Below are 14,813 nucleotides of genomic sequence, written 5' to 3'. Positions count from 1 at the left end.
AATATCTTTCATAAATCTTGAAGAATGGGTGAATTTAGCGTCGGTTTTACCTTTACTAAATCATATACGAAGTAATATTATAGCAAATATATAACCTGCTTCTGTATGACTTTATATACTTGAAACAAACACTTGGATGGAAACATGAAGAACGAGCTATTATGTTATAATTTGCAAGAATTATCATCAGTTTATGTTTCTATTCCTTTTGTAGAAACGGCCAGTCCTCGTAGAATGAAACTACTCAACGAGCTTCAATATGTTTCTGGTAATTGTGAGAGTTCAGAGACACAGCAACAAATTGCTATCAACTTCCTAGAACTGATTGAAATGGACGTAGCACTTTTTGACACCTTTTGTCGTACTAATCAAAACTGCACGGTTTCGAACGTTGAGGTTATCTGCGGAAACGTAACTGAAGGATCAAGAAGAAGACGTTCTGCAGCTCCCATCTCCAAATATCGAGAATGGAAGAGGAATAGTACTGGTTTCAAACAACGACAACTGAGAATACTTTCTCGAGAGCAAAACACAGTTTTTAAAAGACACCGCAGAAGTTTAGAACAGTTCGAAATCAAAATTAAATTTGATCTTCTGCTGGACATATTGGAGGTGGAATCGGATGAGGAATTTAACGAGGAAGTGTACACTGCAGAAGATTCGCTATATGGTTTGTCTGACGAAATAGCTTATCGGGCAGAATCTGGAGAGCTCTCACCAGAGGTGAATATGAATTTAAGTAATGCTATAGAAGAAATAATAACCACTTTGGTCAATATTGCGGAACACTTTTTTTGCCATGTTTGTGCAGTAACCTTGGTGTGAGTGGTAGGGCCGATTGACTGCACGACGTCTCAGAAGATGACGACGACGACGACGATGATGACGACGATGATGACGACGACGATGATGACGACGATGATGACGACGACGATGATGATGACGATGATGATGACGATGATGACGACGATGTTGACGATGATGGCGACGACGACGACGAGGATGACGATGACGATATTATTATTATTATTATCATTATTATCTTTATTATGATTATCATTATTATCATTATTATCGTTGTTTTCGTTATTATCGTCATTATCGTCATTATCGTCTTTATCGTCATTATCGTCACTATCGTCATTATCGTCATTATCGTCATTATCGTTATTTTCGTTATTATCGTTATTTTCGTTATTTTCGTTACTATCATTATTATCATTTTTATCATTACTATCATTATTATTCACATGTTCATTATGTTCATAATTAGTTTTATTATTATTGTTAATATTGTTATTATTACTATTATTATGTTCTCAGGTTGATGGGTTGGATCTCACAATACATGACGTGGTATACTACTATATCAGTGCCGTTTGCGAAACAGGGTTTGCCAGTGATCCTTTGTACCTTACATGTGGTACGTAAATAAATTGTTAGTCCTCAGAACAGCTAAGTGACCATCGTCTTGAGAAACTTTGGACTGGAATGATTTGGAATAATAATATATATCATGCTCCGAAGTTTTAATGCAGTAGTCCAATACTCCTCTCCTATCCCACCGCCATTTTCGATCAATGCATGTATTCAATTAATCAAAACACATTCCGCTGACATTTTTAGTAGCATTGTCTTGTTGATATTGAATTAATCCATCAGTATTTTGCCAAACGTCATACAATTCCTAAGCTTCTTTCTTTGAAACTGAATGATAGGCGGTTAAATTAGCCATCTCTGTGAAGAAGAATTCTCGGAAAATGTTACATTTCGTGATAAACTCTATCTAGTTGTGATCTTTATCTTCTTAATGATACTTGGAGCTACATTAGTCATCATCGCATATTAATTTACTTCATTTTTGTAGGTGCTTGCCCGAGAGGAACATTTGATAACGAGGAAGAAGACATCTGCACACCTTGCCCAATCGGCACTTATCAAAACGAAACTGAGCAGACGAGCTGTACATTCTGCCCAGAGGGAATGTCTACTTTGCATGAAGGCTCCATAAATATCACAGAATGCCTTGGTAGTTACTTTTTAATCTCTTTAGGTGTTTCCGATGTAGTTCGCTGGAACTGACATCTCGACTGTCAGTTGTTAGCTTTTCCCTTGCTGTATTTTGCCATGTGCCTTGAAATGTGCCCATAAATGACATTTGGTTTGTCATAATTTATTTATATCATATCTTTACGGTAAGCCCCTTACATGGGGCATTCTTCCAATCATCTCATTCAACCAATACGTTCAAGTGATCAACCAAATCAAGAAATTCGCCGTCACACGTTTCTAAGAAGTATAGAGTCAGTGATTGTGCACCTTCGGTACTCTACAAAATCAATGATTTATTCACAAGATTGGCGATTGAGACTCAGCTTCTGACTTTGACCTTAGCTACCATGCAAACAACAACATAGTTAATTAAGTTATTTAAATACTCATTCTTTATGGCTGTGAAAGTTACAAGTCAATTCAATGTTTCCCTCTTGGTGCTATAGCAAAAAATCCCTTCTTATTTTGACCTTTGAATTCTTCCCTCTCACCCGTGTAACGAAGGCAACATCATACTAGATATACTAACTGCACCTGCGATGGTTGCAAGTCAGTTCAATCCTTCTCTTTGGAGTTATAGCAGAAATTCTTAACTCAGGTACAAGTGTATGCTTAATCTGTTTACTATTAAATACGCGTATAGTGAACGCATGCACGCGTTCACTACACACATACAGGTGTATAGTCTCACGCGCATATGTGTCCCCTGTTCCAAATGGAAGGATTCGTGAAGTGTCTTTTGCATTGTGATAGAAATGGGCTTGTCTAAGCAATGTTTCTTTCATTTGGGCATAGTCCTTATATTGGGGAGTGTTCGGAAATCAAGAAAAAAGTTACGTTCGGTTAGTTTACACTATGAAGAATATTTACATGTGTATGTACTTTGTCGATCGAAGCTTGCTGTTAGCGGTTCGTATCTATAATCCTATTGTTTTTCAACAGCCAAACATGCCTTAGAAAATCATCACGGTCTCTATGAATGACTTTGTTTCTTTCACTTAAGTTAAAGTTCATTCATATTAGGAAGACAGTGGTAGAAACATAAAAACGAATGTACTTTATAATATTACTGCCACAGTACAATGAACAAGCGCTGTAAAGTTCATGTCTGTACTGTAATATTACGTCCTCTATATAGGAGAGATTAGATAATAATGAAGGGAAGTTGTAAATGGCACAACATTATGCAGGTAATGATATTAAACATGTACCATTACAGATGTTTGATACTTTGTTATATTGTTCTATATGAATCAATTGACGCCATCAAACATCAAGGTCAACCTATCACGTGACCACTTTATCCTTATTGTCCTTATAGTCTTAAGCCTGATTGACCGATTCCTGGTATTTACTAGTAACTTTATAATTTCAGACTTTTGCGAAGTTGGAACGAACTCTCCTACAGGGTTAACTCCTTGCTCAGATTGTGATGTTACGTCTTACCAACCAGAAATCGGTGCTTTGGAGTGCCTTCCGTGTCCAGAGGGTACCATGTGTCGGGCAAACAGATCTCATTCAGTCCAACAATGTATCAGTGAGTCTCGTTTCTATAACCATGGTTAGGTTAATATCGCTTAATTCGGCGTTTAGTTTCAATGTCTGTGTGCTGCCCTTATGCAGTGTTTTGACATATCCAATAGTATACCAATCAAACAAACAAAGTTTACTGTTACGAACGACCACATAATTGCCCTTTAAGTCTTTTTGTCCCGTACGTTACTATTAAACAAACAACTACACTAGCATGAAAAGAAGTGCCATAAATTTAAAAAAATACAGCATGGATTGAGCATGTTTCTAAAAAACGATTTTTTTTAAATATTATCATTTGTTTAGACTATTGTTAATCGCTGTGCTATAAGGATCCAATGTACAAAACTGCTATGAAAACTTCATTTATATATTGCCCTAAAGTTGTTACGCGAAATATCTTTCCTTTCTGTGACTTATTTAGTGATACACTTTTATACTTGTAAACATTGACCGTATGCTCACAGTTGTATTTTCAACATTTGCCTTGAAATAATATTCCTATCCCTTACACGACTGCCAAAGATTTTCACATACGTGAGAAACCTTGCAAATTTGTAATGGTATAGATTTAAACTTTCATCTTTTCTGTTTTCTGAATGGTTGGAATGGTAAATATTGCGAGTTAAATGTGTAAGCAGTTATATGTGATGTGATCTTTATATGCACCGATTATTGTCAAACTTAAGAAAATGTATTAAATCTTCCAGAATATTATTATTGTTAGTTGTAGTAAATGCTTTCCTTCAGGTCAATGTCCTCCGGGGATGTACTCAGCAACCGGTTTGATACCATGTTTACCTTGTACTATCCATACTTATCAACCCTCCAGAGGAGAGACCTTCTGCCGGGCCTGCCCAGATGGTTACATCTCACCAGAAGAAGGAGCCAATAGACGCCAGGACTGTTCAGGTATCTATATATTTGTGTGCATGGAATTAGAAGTAACCTGAAGTCCAATCAATAATGGCGCATTTAAAGACATACCAACTTAGCATTAGCCTACTAAGTTCATTTAATATATGGACATTGTTTATATATGGTCATGCCAATGTGTACATTACAGTATTTGGTCTGCTAAGCAAGAAATATTGTACTATTACCTAAGCTAAGCGATATTGCTGTTATGGTAAAGCGTCATTGTACTACCACTAGTTTTATGTCTGTATATTTTGAATATCAGAGACGTTTTGATGGGCAGTGAAAAAAATCCTACTCTTGTTCAGATTAGTCCATACAAATCGTACTTACATGTAGCAGATGTTTGTGATGGTTTTGTTAAGCTTTTAAACCAAATGTAATTAAAGGACAGCTTGTTTTGTCCATCTAAACATTTTCAGTCTGCCCAGAATGCACGTAATAACATGTAGGAACACGAGATAATTACGCAAAGGTTACTAGCATTCTTGCTCTGGACGTTCGCATTGAAATTGTTCGGGTTTGTATGGTTTCGTGTCTCCATTCTAAATTAAGGAAATAGTGTGTTTGTTAAGTCTTTGAATTCGACTTTGAGTGCTCTTTACAAGGATTCATATAGACTATTCTTTATATGCGGTTTCTTCAGTCTAATCTTCTGAACCCTTTGTTATGAAAACTATGATCGATTTTACTTACATTTCCCTCCATGTAGTCCTAACAGGTCAAGCCCTTTGTGATATGAGTCCGTGTATCAATGGGGGAACATGTGTGCCGGGACTGGATAACTTCGATTGTTCTTGTAAAGAACATTACGCCGGTAGGGTGTGCGAAATTCATAATGGCGAGTGTGCTCTCGATTGCTTAAACAATGGAACTTGCCTGGAGTCAGTTTCAGGTTTCTTCTGTCAGTGTTCTGAACTGTTCACAGGTATGAAGCAAAATAATCTTAAAATCGCTCAAATTGGGAAAGTATTAACTATAAGCTGGTGCAGGTATTACAATTGTCAAGAAAAACCTTTTTGGAGGGATTTCAATATCGTTTATATGCCATAAAATTAGTTTTGCACTGTGTAATGTTACCCTTCAAGAATGGCTTTATACCGGGATTGATTATTCCTTTTTTTTATAGGCCAACATATTAAAAAACAAAATCTTGATAACTTGTCATCTTTATAAGCTCTGCTGGCTTTCAAGAGAAAATATTCACAGATAAATATATTGAACACTCTTGAATTAATGTTATGAGGCCGTTAGTTTCTTCGTTTAGACCTGATTTACATTAACACACTGTATAAAATCACTAGTCAGAATAATTAAACTTCATGGCAGAGCACCCTTGTATGAAATCTAACGCGATTTGTATGAAAACAATGCCATGCATCGCAAGAATGTTACATAAGGCTATATTTTAGTTTGGGTGCTAGACTAAGACATCCGTCCACTCCTATCGACGATCCTCCTCTAAAATCTTATAGAAAATAATCCTTACTAGTAGAAGTGTTACACGGTTTGTCATGATATGAACATTAAATGCTCAGTTATACACTTAGTAGGTAGATTTCTTTCGTAAACTGTCTCTACGATATAATCTTCTGAGTCAAAAACCACGTATGTGAGTTTTATCCTTAATCGTTTCCTTTCACAGGCCATGACTGTTCCATTCCAGTTGACAACTGCATATCTGATCCCTGTGCAAATAATGGTACCTGCATCAGTCAAGATAGTGGTTACTTCTGCTACTGTACTCGGTTACACCGTGGAGTACACTGTGGAGAGAGAATTGACCACTGTGAGCCGGATCCGTGCGCGCATGGTCGTTGCATCAATTACGCCAAAGACCAATGTATATGTGATGCTGGTTACACTGGTGAATTTTGTGATGTACGCTCATTCAATTATACCTGATCATTCTTGCATTCTTAACTTAAAAGCAGTTCGCTTACCAGTGTACACCTCCTATCGCGTTAGTAGGACATGACTACACTTTTGTTTTTACTTGTTCCTAACTTTTCTTTTTTCTAAATCACATCAGTTTTGTAACAGTATGTGAGGCTTTATCTCAAAGGCTCAACAAAGAGTATTTACAAGACAAATAAATTTGCCTACAATATTTATTTTTAAGTTTTTATTGGTGCGTGTGTGTGATAAACGCAGTTAGTTAATTACAGTAACTCACAGCACCATGTGGAGTAAAAAAATGCATATCATTCCTACCCGATTTATGAACCACATGAGAGATAGAGAGTCATCTTTCTCAATTCATGGGTATGGAAATGACCGAAAGTCCGACATTAGTATGCACGCGTTCCTGACTTTATAAATGCCTAACCTTATTCTGTTACACAGATGGAGATCAATGAGTGTTCTTCAGAACCGTGTTTCAATGAGGGTATCTGTGTTGATCTCGAGAATGACTTTGCGTGTTCATGTGTGAACGGTTTCATGGGTGACCTCTGCGAGATTGACGTTGACCTATGTCAGAACCAACCTTGTCCTGAGTATGCCACATGTGTAGATTTAGACACCAGATATGTCTGTGTTTGTCCTGCGGGTAATTATTAAAGCCTCATCATGTCGACTTAAGTAATATAAATATGCACAAACCGATTCCATCTGGACTGCCGAGATCAAAGCTTTTAGTTTTGATGGCTTGATTTTGATCATATTATTGTGATTAGGTATTTCTTTGCTCGCAGAAATTGAAAAAAGGATCACTTTTTGCAGCAGTTTTCAAGCTATACTGATGGGTTGTCGTACACGGCGTAGCTTTCATAGTGTGTGATCTTTAAATAGAACCATCGATCAAATTAATACATGTATTACAGTTACCCATTTAACAATTCAATGTATGACATCCAATATATATAATTATATATATATATATATATATATATATATATATATATATATGTGTGTGTGTGTGCGTGTGCGTGGGTGTGTGTGTGTGTGTGTGTATTTACATACATGCATGCAATGACTATGAGGGTGCACTAGTATTGAAAAAGTAAATGAATTATTATATCATAAGAGAGTTGTAGAATATGAAATACACATGTCATTATTTCCGGGAAACCTTTTGACGTCGAGCCCAAAATCATGTTTATAAGATTAAATTTCGCAATCGAGCATGTATAAATAAATTTCTAAAAAAATACATATCAAACCACATTATAATTTAACAGTACCGCAGAAAAGTTTGCAAATTCAGTTCATCATACACCGTTGCTTTTAATCCGTCTGTTTCCCTTTTAAGGTAAGACCGGAAGCCATTGTGAGGAAGAAGTAACGCCATGTGAAAGCCATCCATGTCAAAATGGAGGTACGTGCCTGAACGAAGGCATGCTTGGCGAAGTCAGGTCGATGGAGTTCAGCTATCGTTGTGAATGTGTAGCAGGTTACACTGGTGTCAACTGTCAGTTGGATGTGAATGAATGTGACAGCCAACCATGTAGCAATAATGGTACATGTTATGATCTTAGCAACAGCTACACATGTCAGTGTCCTCCTGGATTTAAAGGTACGTTGTAGACAGGGAATAATACCAATATAGCTGCATTTTGATATAAGGATGAAAGTTGACTTTTCATGTGTCAAGAAGTAAATACAATTAAGGATATTGCTCAAAGGCAACCCAGATGTTGATAGTTCAAGCTTTGGATACCACGCTTCTGCAAAGCTTAGTGTTAGGTTGAGGTTGCATAATACCTTAGACATATGTGATTATGGTAAATTGCTCACTTTAAAGTTTTGTTTATTATAGAAAGACAGCGAAATGCTTGATATTCATAACTTTCAAGCTTATTATGAATATGAAAGATCTGGTCACAAAAGGAATACCTCTTTTAAGTACAGCTATTTTAGAGGATAAATACTTTCATCAATCTGTAATAATATAGAGAATACAAACGGTTCCCGGAAAGGCATCGATTACGCTTTGAAGTATCGGTGACACTTTATCTGTAGTAAACCATGCATTAAGAAGGCCAAAATGTGGGATTTTTTCTTTGTATGTGTTTAATATACCAAAATAATAAGGCGTCCGAGAAAAGTAGAATTTTTTGTATAATTAATTGCAATTGTTGGTGATACTCCGATTTACCTATTCTTTTGCTAAATTTATAATAGATATGGAATAATTTGTCTTTTTTTTCAATTTTGCTTTTTGATGATATTTTAGGTTCCCAATGTGAGTCTGTTGAAGATCCATGCGTAAGCTCACCATGTTTCAATGGAGGCACCTGCGTTGTTACAGAGGTGATTGGGCAGTTTAAATGTCAATGCACCAGAGACTACGACGGAAGTCGATGTCAAGATATCATCCAATGGTGTATTAATTCTACCTGTATGAATGGAGGAAGTTGTTCAGATGATCAGGTTATCAGTACTTGCGATTGTCCGAACGGATTTAGAGGTACAGTAGCATTGATTAAACGTTATGCTGCTAGCTTCAACTTCGCTGTAGCTGGCAAGCTGGCACGGGACATAAGTGACTGTAAACAGAATCATCGTAAAATCCGATATCAGCTTCCCTTCTGTAGAGTGTTTTTCTCATCATATGGTGAAACGTTTCATAGTGTGAAATACAGTGATTTCAAGTATTTTAACATTGTCATGTGGTTTATGACATTTTCTTTATACCAGCTATATATAATGTCCATAAGATAGGTAAGAATGAATGGATGGATGTCGCATGATTTACAATCCGGATAAGAGTCCGAATAGTACTCTGCAGGGCTTAAGGAAGTTAATAACAGTCTTTGCTGTAATGTAATGTAAGTTTTTACTTATTTTAGGCTTTGCAGATTGCAAATGTACAAGTATTACATAGGAAATGCATTATTACACGATTTGGCGTTTATGTGCAAGTATGTCAAGTTTCATCAATGTACTGTGTATGTACCGACGTACCTGGTACTCATCAACTTCATTTGGGAGATCGAATTTCTCATTTTAGATCTTTTGTAAGCACACTGCTTCCGTTACTTTATAACCCTCCGGCACGAAAACATATTATGATACATACCATGTTTCTTACCTGCCATAGGTACATATTGTGAAACAAAGGTTAACCCTTGCAGTCCCAATCCATGTCTTAACAATGGAGAATGCACTGAAATTGGAGATGGAACATTCAGCTGTTCGTGTATGTCTGGTTATGATGGGTCCCATTGCGAGAATCGGCTTCCTTTTTGTCATTCCAGTCCATGTGAAAACAACAGTACTTGCGTAGAGGCACGACGTGGATCATATTGTATGTGTGATACTGCCCATGAGGTAAGACGTAACGTTGCAGGTCACATGACGGACTATGGCGAGCGTTTACTTGATTTGTTGTATGTAACCTAAAATAGCATTTGAAGATTTGACAGGCTTATTTGTATTTGCAACATGCCAATGAATTTGAACCTAGCATATTTCATTAATATCATAAAAAAGGTCTAAAAATCCCGCAAAGGGTGTTGTCCTGTATCAACCGATGCAATAGCTCGTACACATTACGAACAAAAAGTAGTAATTACGAATGCAAGGTTTTGGGACATGATCCGTAGTTGCTGTACCAACCAGTGAGTGCCAGTTCTTTAATACGCGATTCTAACATGAAGTCGTATCTAGAAGTTTTATGCTATAAGTTGGCTTATGGATATTTTCGAACTTTCTTCGTTCTCGGCATAACGAATTGGCGTATTTAAAGAGAGGTGTGAACTACAATCAAGCGGTGCCTGCCTCCTTTACTTCAAACACATAGCTGGTACAGTAACTACTGGTGCCAGCTGTAACGCCACTGTTCATGTCCCACAACCGTGTATCAGTAATTACTACTTTGTGTTCGTAACACGGTAACATGTGTTACAGGTGGCACCGGTAGTTACTGTACTAGCTATGAGTACAGGCTGCATGTATGCAAACACTGAACCCTTAATAATCAACATAGCTTTTCACACAAATTTCCGCAAACTTATATATTAACCTTGTATAATTTAACATATAACAGAACTGGGTGTGGGTTGATTTGTTTTAGGCAACATAAGAACGGCGTATCGTAGTGGCTTGGAATGGGAATTTGAAAGTACTTAGTTAAGGAAAAACGTAATTTTATATAAATCATGAAGAAAATTGGTTCTCTTGTTTTTATAATTTTTGGCTTATAAAGTCAAATATTCGTTTCATTAAGAGAACAAGACCCCAATAGTTCGTATACTATTTTCCATCAGCCAAGTTAAATCTTCTCGTCTTTAATCCTCCTCTGCTTACTGTTGTAAACATGTATTCGTCGTCCTATAGGTGGTAATACTTCAGGCAGATGATGTCACCCTCAAAACCCTCTCCTATTGGTTCATTGCCACATGTGTAATGTTCCACCGTACTAACTTAGTTATTAGTTTTGAAAATCGTTTATTTCAGAATATTATACCTTTTACAGAAAACCCTTTATATAATTATTAAAAAGACTACAACGTTTGGTTTTCTTCTCGATTGTATCTACTTTTCCTTCAGGGGCAATTTTGTGAACTTGTTAAAGACGTCTGCCTCAGACACAAATGCGTTCATGGTCACTGCATGCGGAGGGATGATGCCCACTATGACTGTGTTTGTGATGAGGGTTATCATGGTAGATATTGTGGCATAGAAATCGACGAATGCATATCTAATCCTTGCGCCCATAGTACGGTATGTGACGATCTGGTTGGTGGTTTTAGGTGAGAAATTCATCCCTCTTTGTTTTTGAAAGTTAGCAAAGCAGCCGTTTCTAAAGCAATTTCAGGTTATTTTTCAGACTGATTGAAGCGCATATAATAGAATAACTAAAATAGAAACCCAAATATGGCAGTCAAGAAAAAGACCCGTACACACCAACGATGCGAAGGAAATGTATAACGAAAAGAGACAACAACATTAGAGAAAATTATATATTGCAGCATAGAAATTAATGTTGTGCCTGATAACATAATAAAAACATGTTAATAAACATGTTGCATAATCGATTTTACAATATAAAACATCTTTAACAATAATCTGTTCTTATATTTAGTGGTTGGACTTAATTAGCATAACAAAATTAAAGACGAGTCGTGTTTGTCAAAATCATAAAGAACAAATATAAAACTTATTTAAATCCAATCTGCCAATGTTTGTTATCACTTTATAAGCTCCCATGAGCTATAGAATTGCTTTCATGTTAATGTTTCGTCACCCAAACATAATTTAGTTAAGATGAAGACCTTATAAATATTATTGGAGAGATAAAAATCACAAAATTACAACTTTCTTAATATTTTATTTCCAGATGTACTTGTGAGAGTGGGTGGGAAGGAGAACTCTGTGACATTAGTCTGAATGATTGCATTGATCACGGATGTATCAATGGAGCTACGTGCGTTGATGGGATGGAAACTTACTCGTGTATCTGTCCTACAGGTGACATCCTCTGCTGTTATCTTAGATTGCTTTATATTGCTTCAGAAACCATTACTTGTAGTTATTGTTCTTCGTTACGGAAGGCGTTGAATTTTTTCTACGATATAAACAATAGTTACAGTTATCGTAGTACTGTGTTCAGTCATCTAACAACATATAAATTGGGTTGCCTTTGAAAAAGAGGGAAAGCTTTGCCTTAGTTGCAGAAGATTCGATTAGGATCGAAATGTCAGACCTTCTAACTGATACATTTACTTACAAATACCTTTTACAGTCGATAGGCAGTTTGCTAAAAAATTTGGTTGATCTCTTTGATCTTTTAAATTGTCGATCTTCCAGAAGTAATTGACGAGAACCTTAAGCAGCCTATTTTCTTGTGTTAATTCTTTCAATTTGAGAAATGTGACTTGACATTAGTTATAAAGATATCATCCCTATGTACGGCAGATCATTTGTATACATAGTTTTATACAGTTTTCTGGCATATCTATTAGGCAGTTATGGACTATATCTTACAACATTAATTTAGACATGGCAAACACGTGTTCATGGCCAAATAGATGTGTGTTGAATACAACTTATAAGTTGATACCGATAATATCGATTAATACTGACAATCACAATCACAACCACAACCACAAAAATCAAAGCAATGAGGATGTAACATGCATAACTTTATAATGAAATATGTATGTAGTTATGAAAAGACTATTGAAGTTGTACCCGTGTATCGGTTGCACGAATTTGTTCTAAGTTGTTCATGACACATTTCAAACATGCATTCATCCATACAGCTACATTCACCGAATACTGTATACTGTTGCTTTTAGCACATTGTGAGAATAGGGCCGTCAATCAAATATCTTGTTTTTTAATCTTCTGAAGGATTTACTGGCTCCCTCTGTAACGTTAATATTGACGATTGCCTGAATAAGCCCTGCCAAGGATTTGCTCAATGTATCGATGGTATTAACGAATATACATGCGAATGTCCCCTAAATAGATTGGGGACAAAATGTCAAGTGTTGAAGAATCCATGTCAGCCGAATCCATGTATGCACGGAGGACACTGTATCAACATTGGAATATTTGGAATATTTGGCCCTTTTTTCTGTGCTTGTCCTGATGGCGCAACTGGTAGCAGATGCGAGATTAACATAGATGATTGTGTGGATAACAGATGTGCTAATGGTGCTCCCTGTGTTGACCAGGTTAGATTTACACACATATATTTATATATATAAATATAGATATATATATATATATATATATATATAAATATATATATATTTATATATATATATATATATATTTATATATATATGACGTCATGTACCTGCTAAAATCCCGAGTCAAGACATTCTGTGACGAAAGGATATTTATGGATGATGTACACTTGTTTATGTATTGCAGAATGACGTTTAGCTTGTGTACTGTAAACATGAAATTAATAAGGAATCTACTTATCATTCTTCATGTGGATGTAACTGTTGTTCCCTTGTAAAAAGGTCACCGGTCAGTATGTGTAATGTTCCTGCATAAACAATATATGTTTTGTTTCCACAATATATGTTTCGGTATGAGTTGTCCACAATAATTAAACACGTACATTTTAAGTTTCTAATTTCAACAACTGCTAAATAGTTTGTTGGGGTGTTGTTTAATGGTTAATATCTTCAACAAACAGGTTGGATCATACTCTTGTTTCTGTCCCACTGGATTTATTGGCACTTTTTGTGAGGATACGGTTAGTCCTTGCATTGCACAGCCTTGTCAAAATGGAGGATCTTGTGTTGAGGAAGATGGACTTGCCATCTGCTCCTGTCTTGATGGTAAGTTGTGTTCGTGGAACATATAGTGGATTGACAGGCTTTTGTTTCTGGGTGGCTATTGGTGATTCTCTCCCGAAAAGAGAGATATAATATGTTATATTTTGTTGTCTTCTGTCTAAATGGGAATTGGCAATGATATTAAAATCAGTTGGATGTGTAATGGATAATGGTCACATCTATTGATTAAACATAGGGTACAAGTGCGTTACTTGTTGTTGAAATAGACCACTCAAAATTTTCATGGATAATGGGCGCTCGGTTACACTTTGACAAGTATGTTTACAAATTGTTTTGTGAGTTCCGTACAATTTACTTAATGCTACGTGGCACCTTACCAAATTTATTCATTATTGAATATCCACAAATAAACTTTGAGATGTTCCTTTAAGAATTACATCAGAATTTGAAGGAAGTTTATTATATTCTTCTTTTCATTACGGGAACTGCATTTGTATCTGCTTTTTATAAGTAGCTGGTAAGATATTAATACTACATGATACCACCCAAGAAGCTCTATTTGTTTTATCATTCGGTTTATAGCAACAAATTGTATATTGATCATTTAATATCCGTTCACCTAACCCCACTCCCTCCCAACTCCTTGCCCAATCACTACCAAAGGTAGATAACATAATGCATATTAAAAAAATACATCATCTCCTGGTAAGAACTGCCACTTTCAGTTCAATTTTTTCATATGCAGAGACTTCGCAGATTTGCTATGAAGGTAACGTAGGCGAAGTTCTAAGACGTATATAATGACAGATATATAACAACAACAAAATAGAAAAAGAATTATGTTGTCTTAAATATTCTGACTGTTGGTAAGTGTTATTAAAATAGAGTGTTTAAAAATATTGAGTTTATTTCTCCTTATGATATTTTTCAATTATTTTTCGCCTATTTCTTACAGGTTATGTTGGATCTAGGTGTGAGTTAGATGAGGACGATTGTATTCCCAATCCGTGTAGTAATGGAGGATCTTGTCTTGATGATATTAATGAGTTCACATGTAATTGCATCGCTGGTTATACGTAAGTAGTTCTTAAACTTCATATGTTT

General features: G+C 36.0%; 1 protein-coding gene across 2 annotated transcripts in view; it reads left to right on the top strand.

Annotated features, from left to right (window-relative positions):
• LOC139980107 (uncharacterized) overlaps positions 1-14,813 on the top strand; it is a 47,735-nt gene that overhangs the window by 24,626 nt on the left and 8,296 nt on the right. For both annotated transcript variants that reach the window (XM_071991486.1, XM_071991484.1), the window contains 16 exons: positions 215-723; positions 1,324-1,423; positions 1,868-2,029; positions 3,428-3,589; positions 4,336-4,497; positions 5,216-5,431; positions 6,149-6,384; positions 6,850-7,054; positions 7,757-8,020; positions 8,681-8,914; positions 9,548-9,777; positions 10,999-11,201; positions 11,789-11,919; positions 12,805-13,130; positions 13,607-13,751; positions 14,665-14,785. In XM_071991486.1, coding sequence (XP_071847587.1) covers positions 215-723; positions 1,324-1,423; positions 1,868-2,029; positions 3,428-3,589; positions 4,336-4,497; positions 5,216-5,431; positions 6,149-6,384; positions 6,850-7,054; positions 7,757-8,020; positions 8,681-8,914; positions 9,548-9,777; positions 10,999-11,201; positions 11,789-11,919; positions 12,805-13,130; positions 13,607-13,751; positions 14,665-14,785 — 3,406 coding nt within the window. The remainder of the gene's footprint in view (positions 1-214; positions 724-1,323; positions 1,424-1,867; positions 2,030-3,427; positions 3,590-4,335; positions 4,498-5,215; positions 5,432-6,148; positions 6,385-6,849; positions 7,055-7,756; positions 8,021-8,680; positions 8,915-9,547; positions 9,778-10,998; positions 11,202-11,788; positions 11,920-12,804; positions 13,131-13,606; positions 13,752-14,664; positions 14,786-14,813) is intronic.

This window comes from Apostichopus japonicus, chromosome 14 (assembly GCF_037975245.1).
Source record: "Apostichopus japonicus isolate 1M-3 chromosome 14, ASM3797524v1, whole genome shotgun sequence".
Taxonomy (NCBI): Eukaryota; Metazoa; Echinodermata; class Holothuroidea; order Aspidochirotida; family Stichopodidae; genus Apostichopus; species Apostichopus japonicus.
The sequence above is the reverse complement of the archived record's forward strand: the minus strand, read 5'-3'. Positions and strand labels throughout refer to the sequence as shown.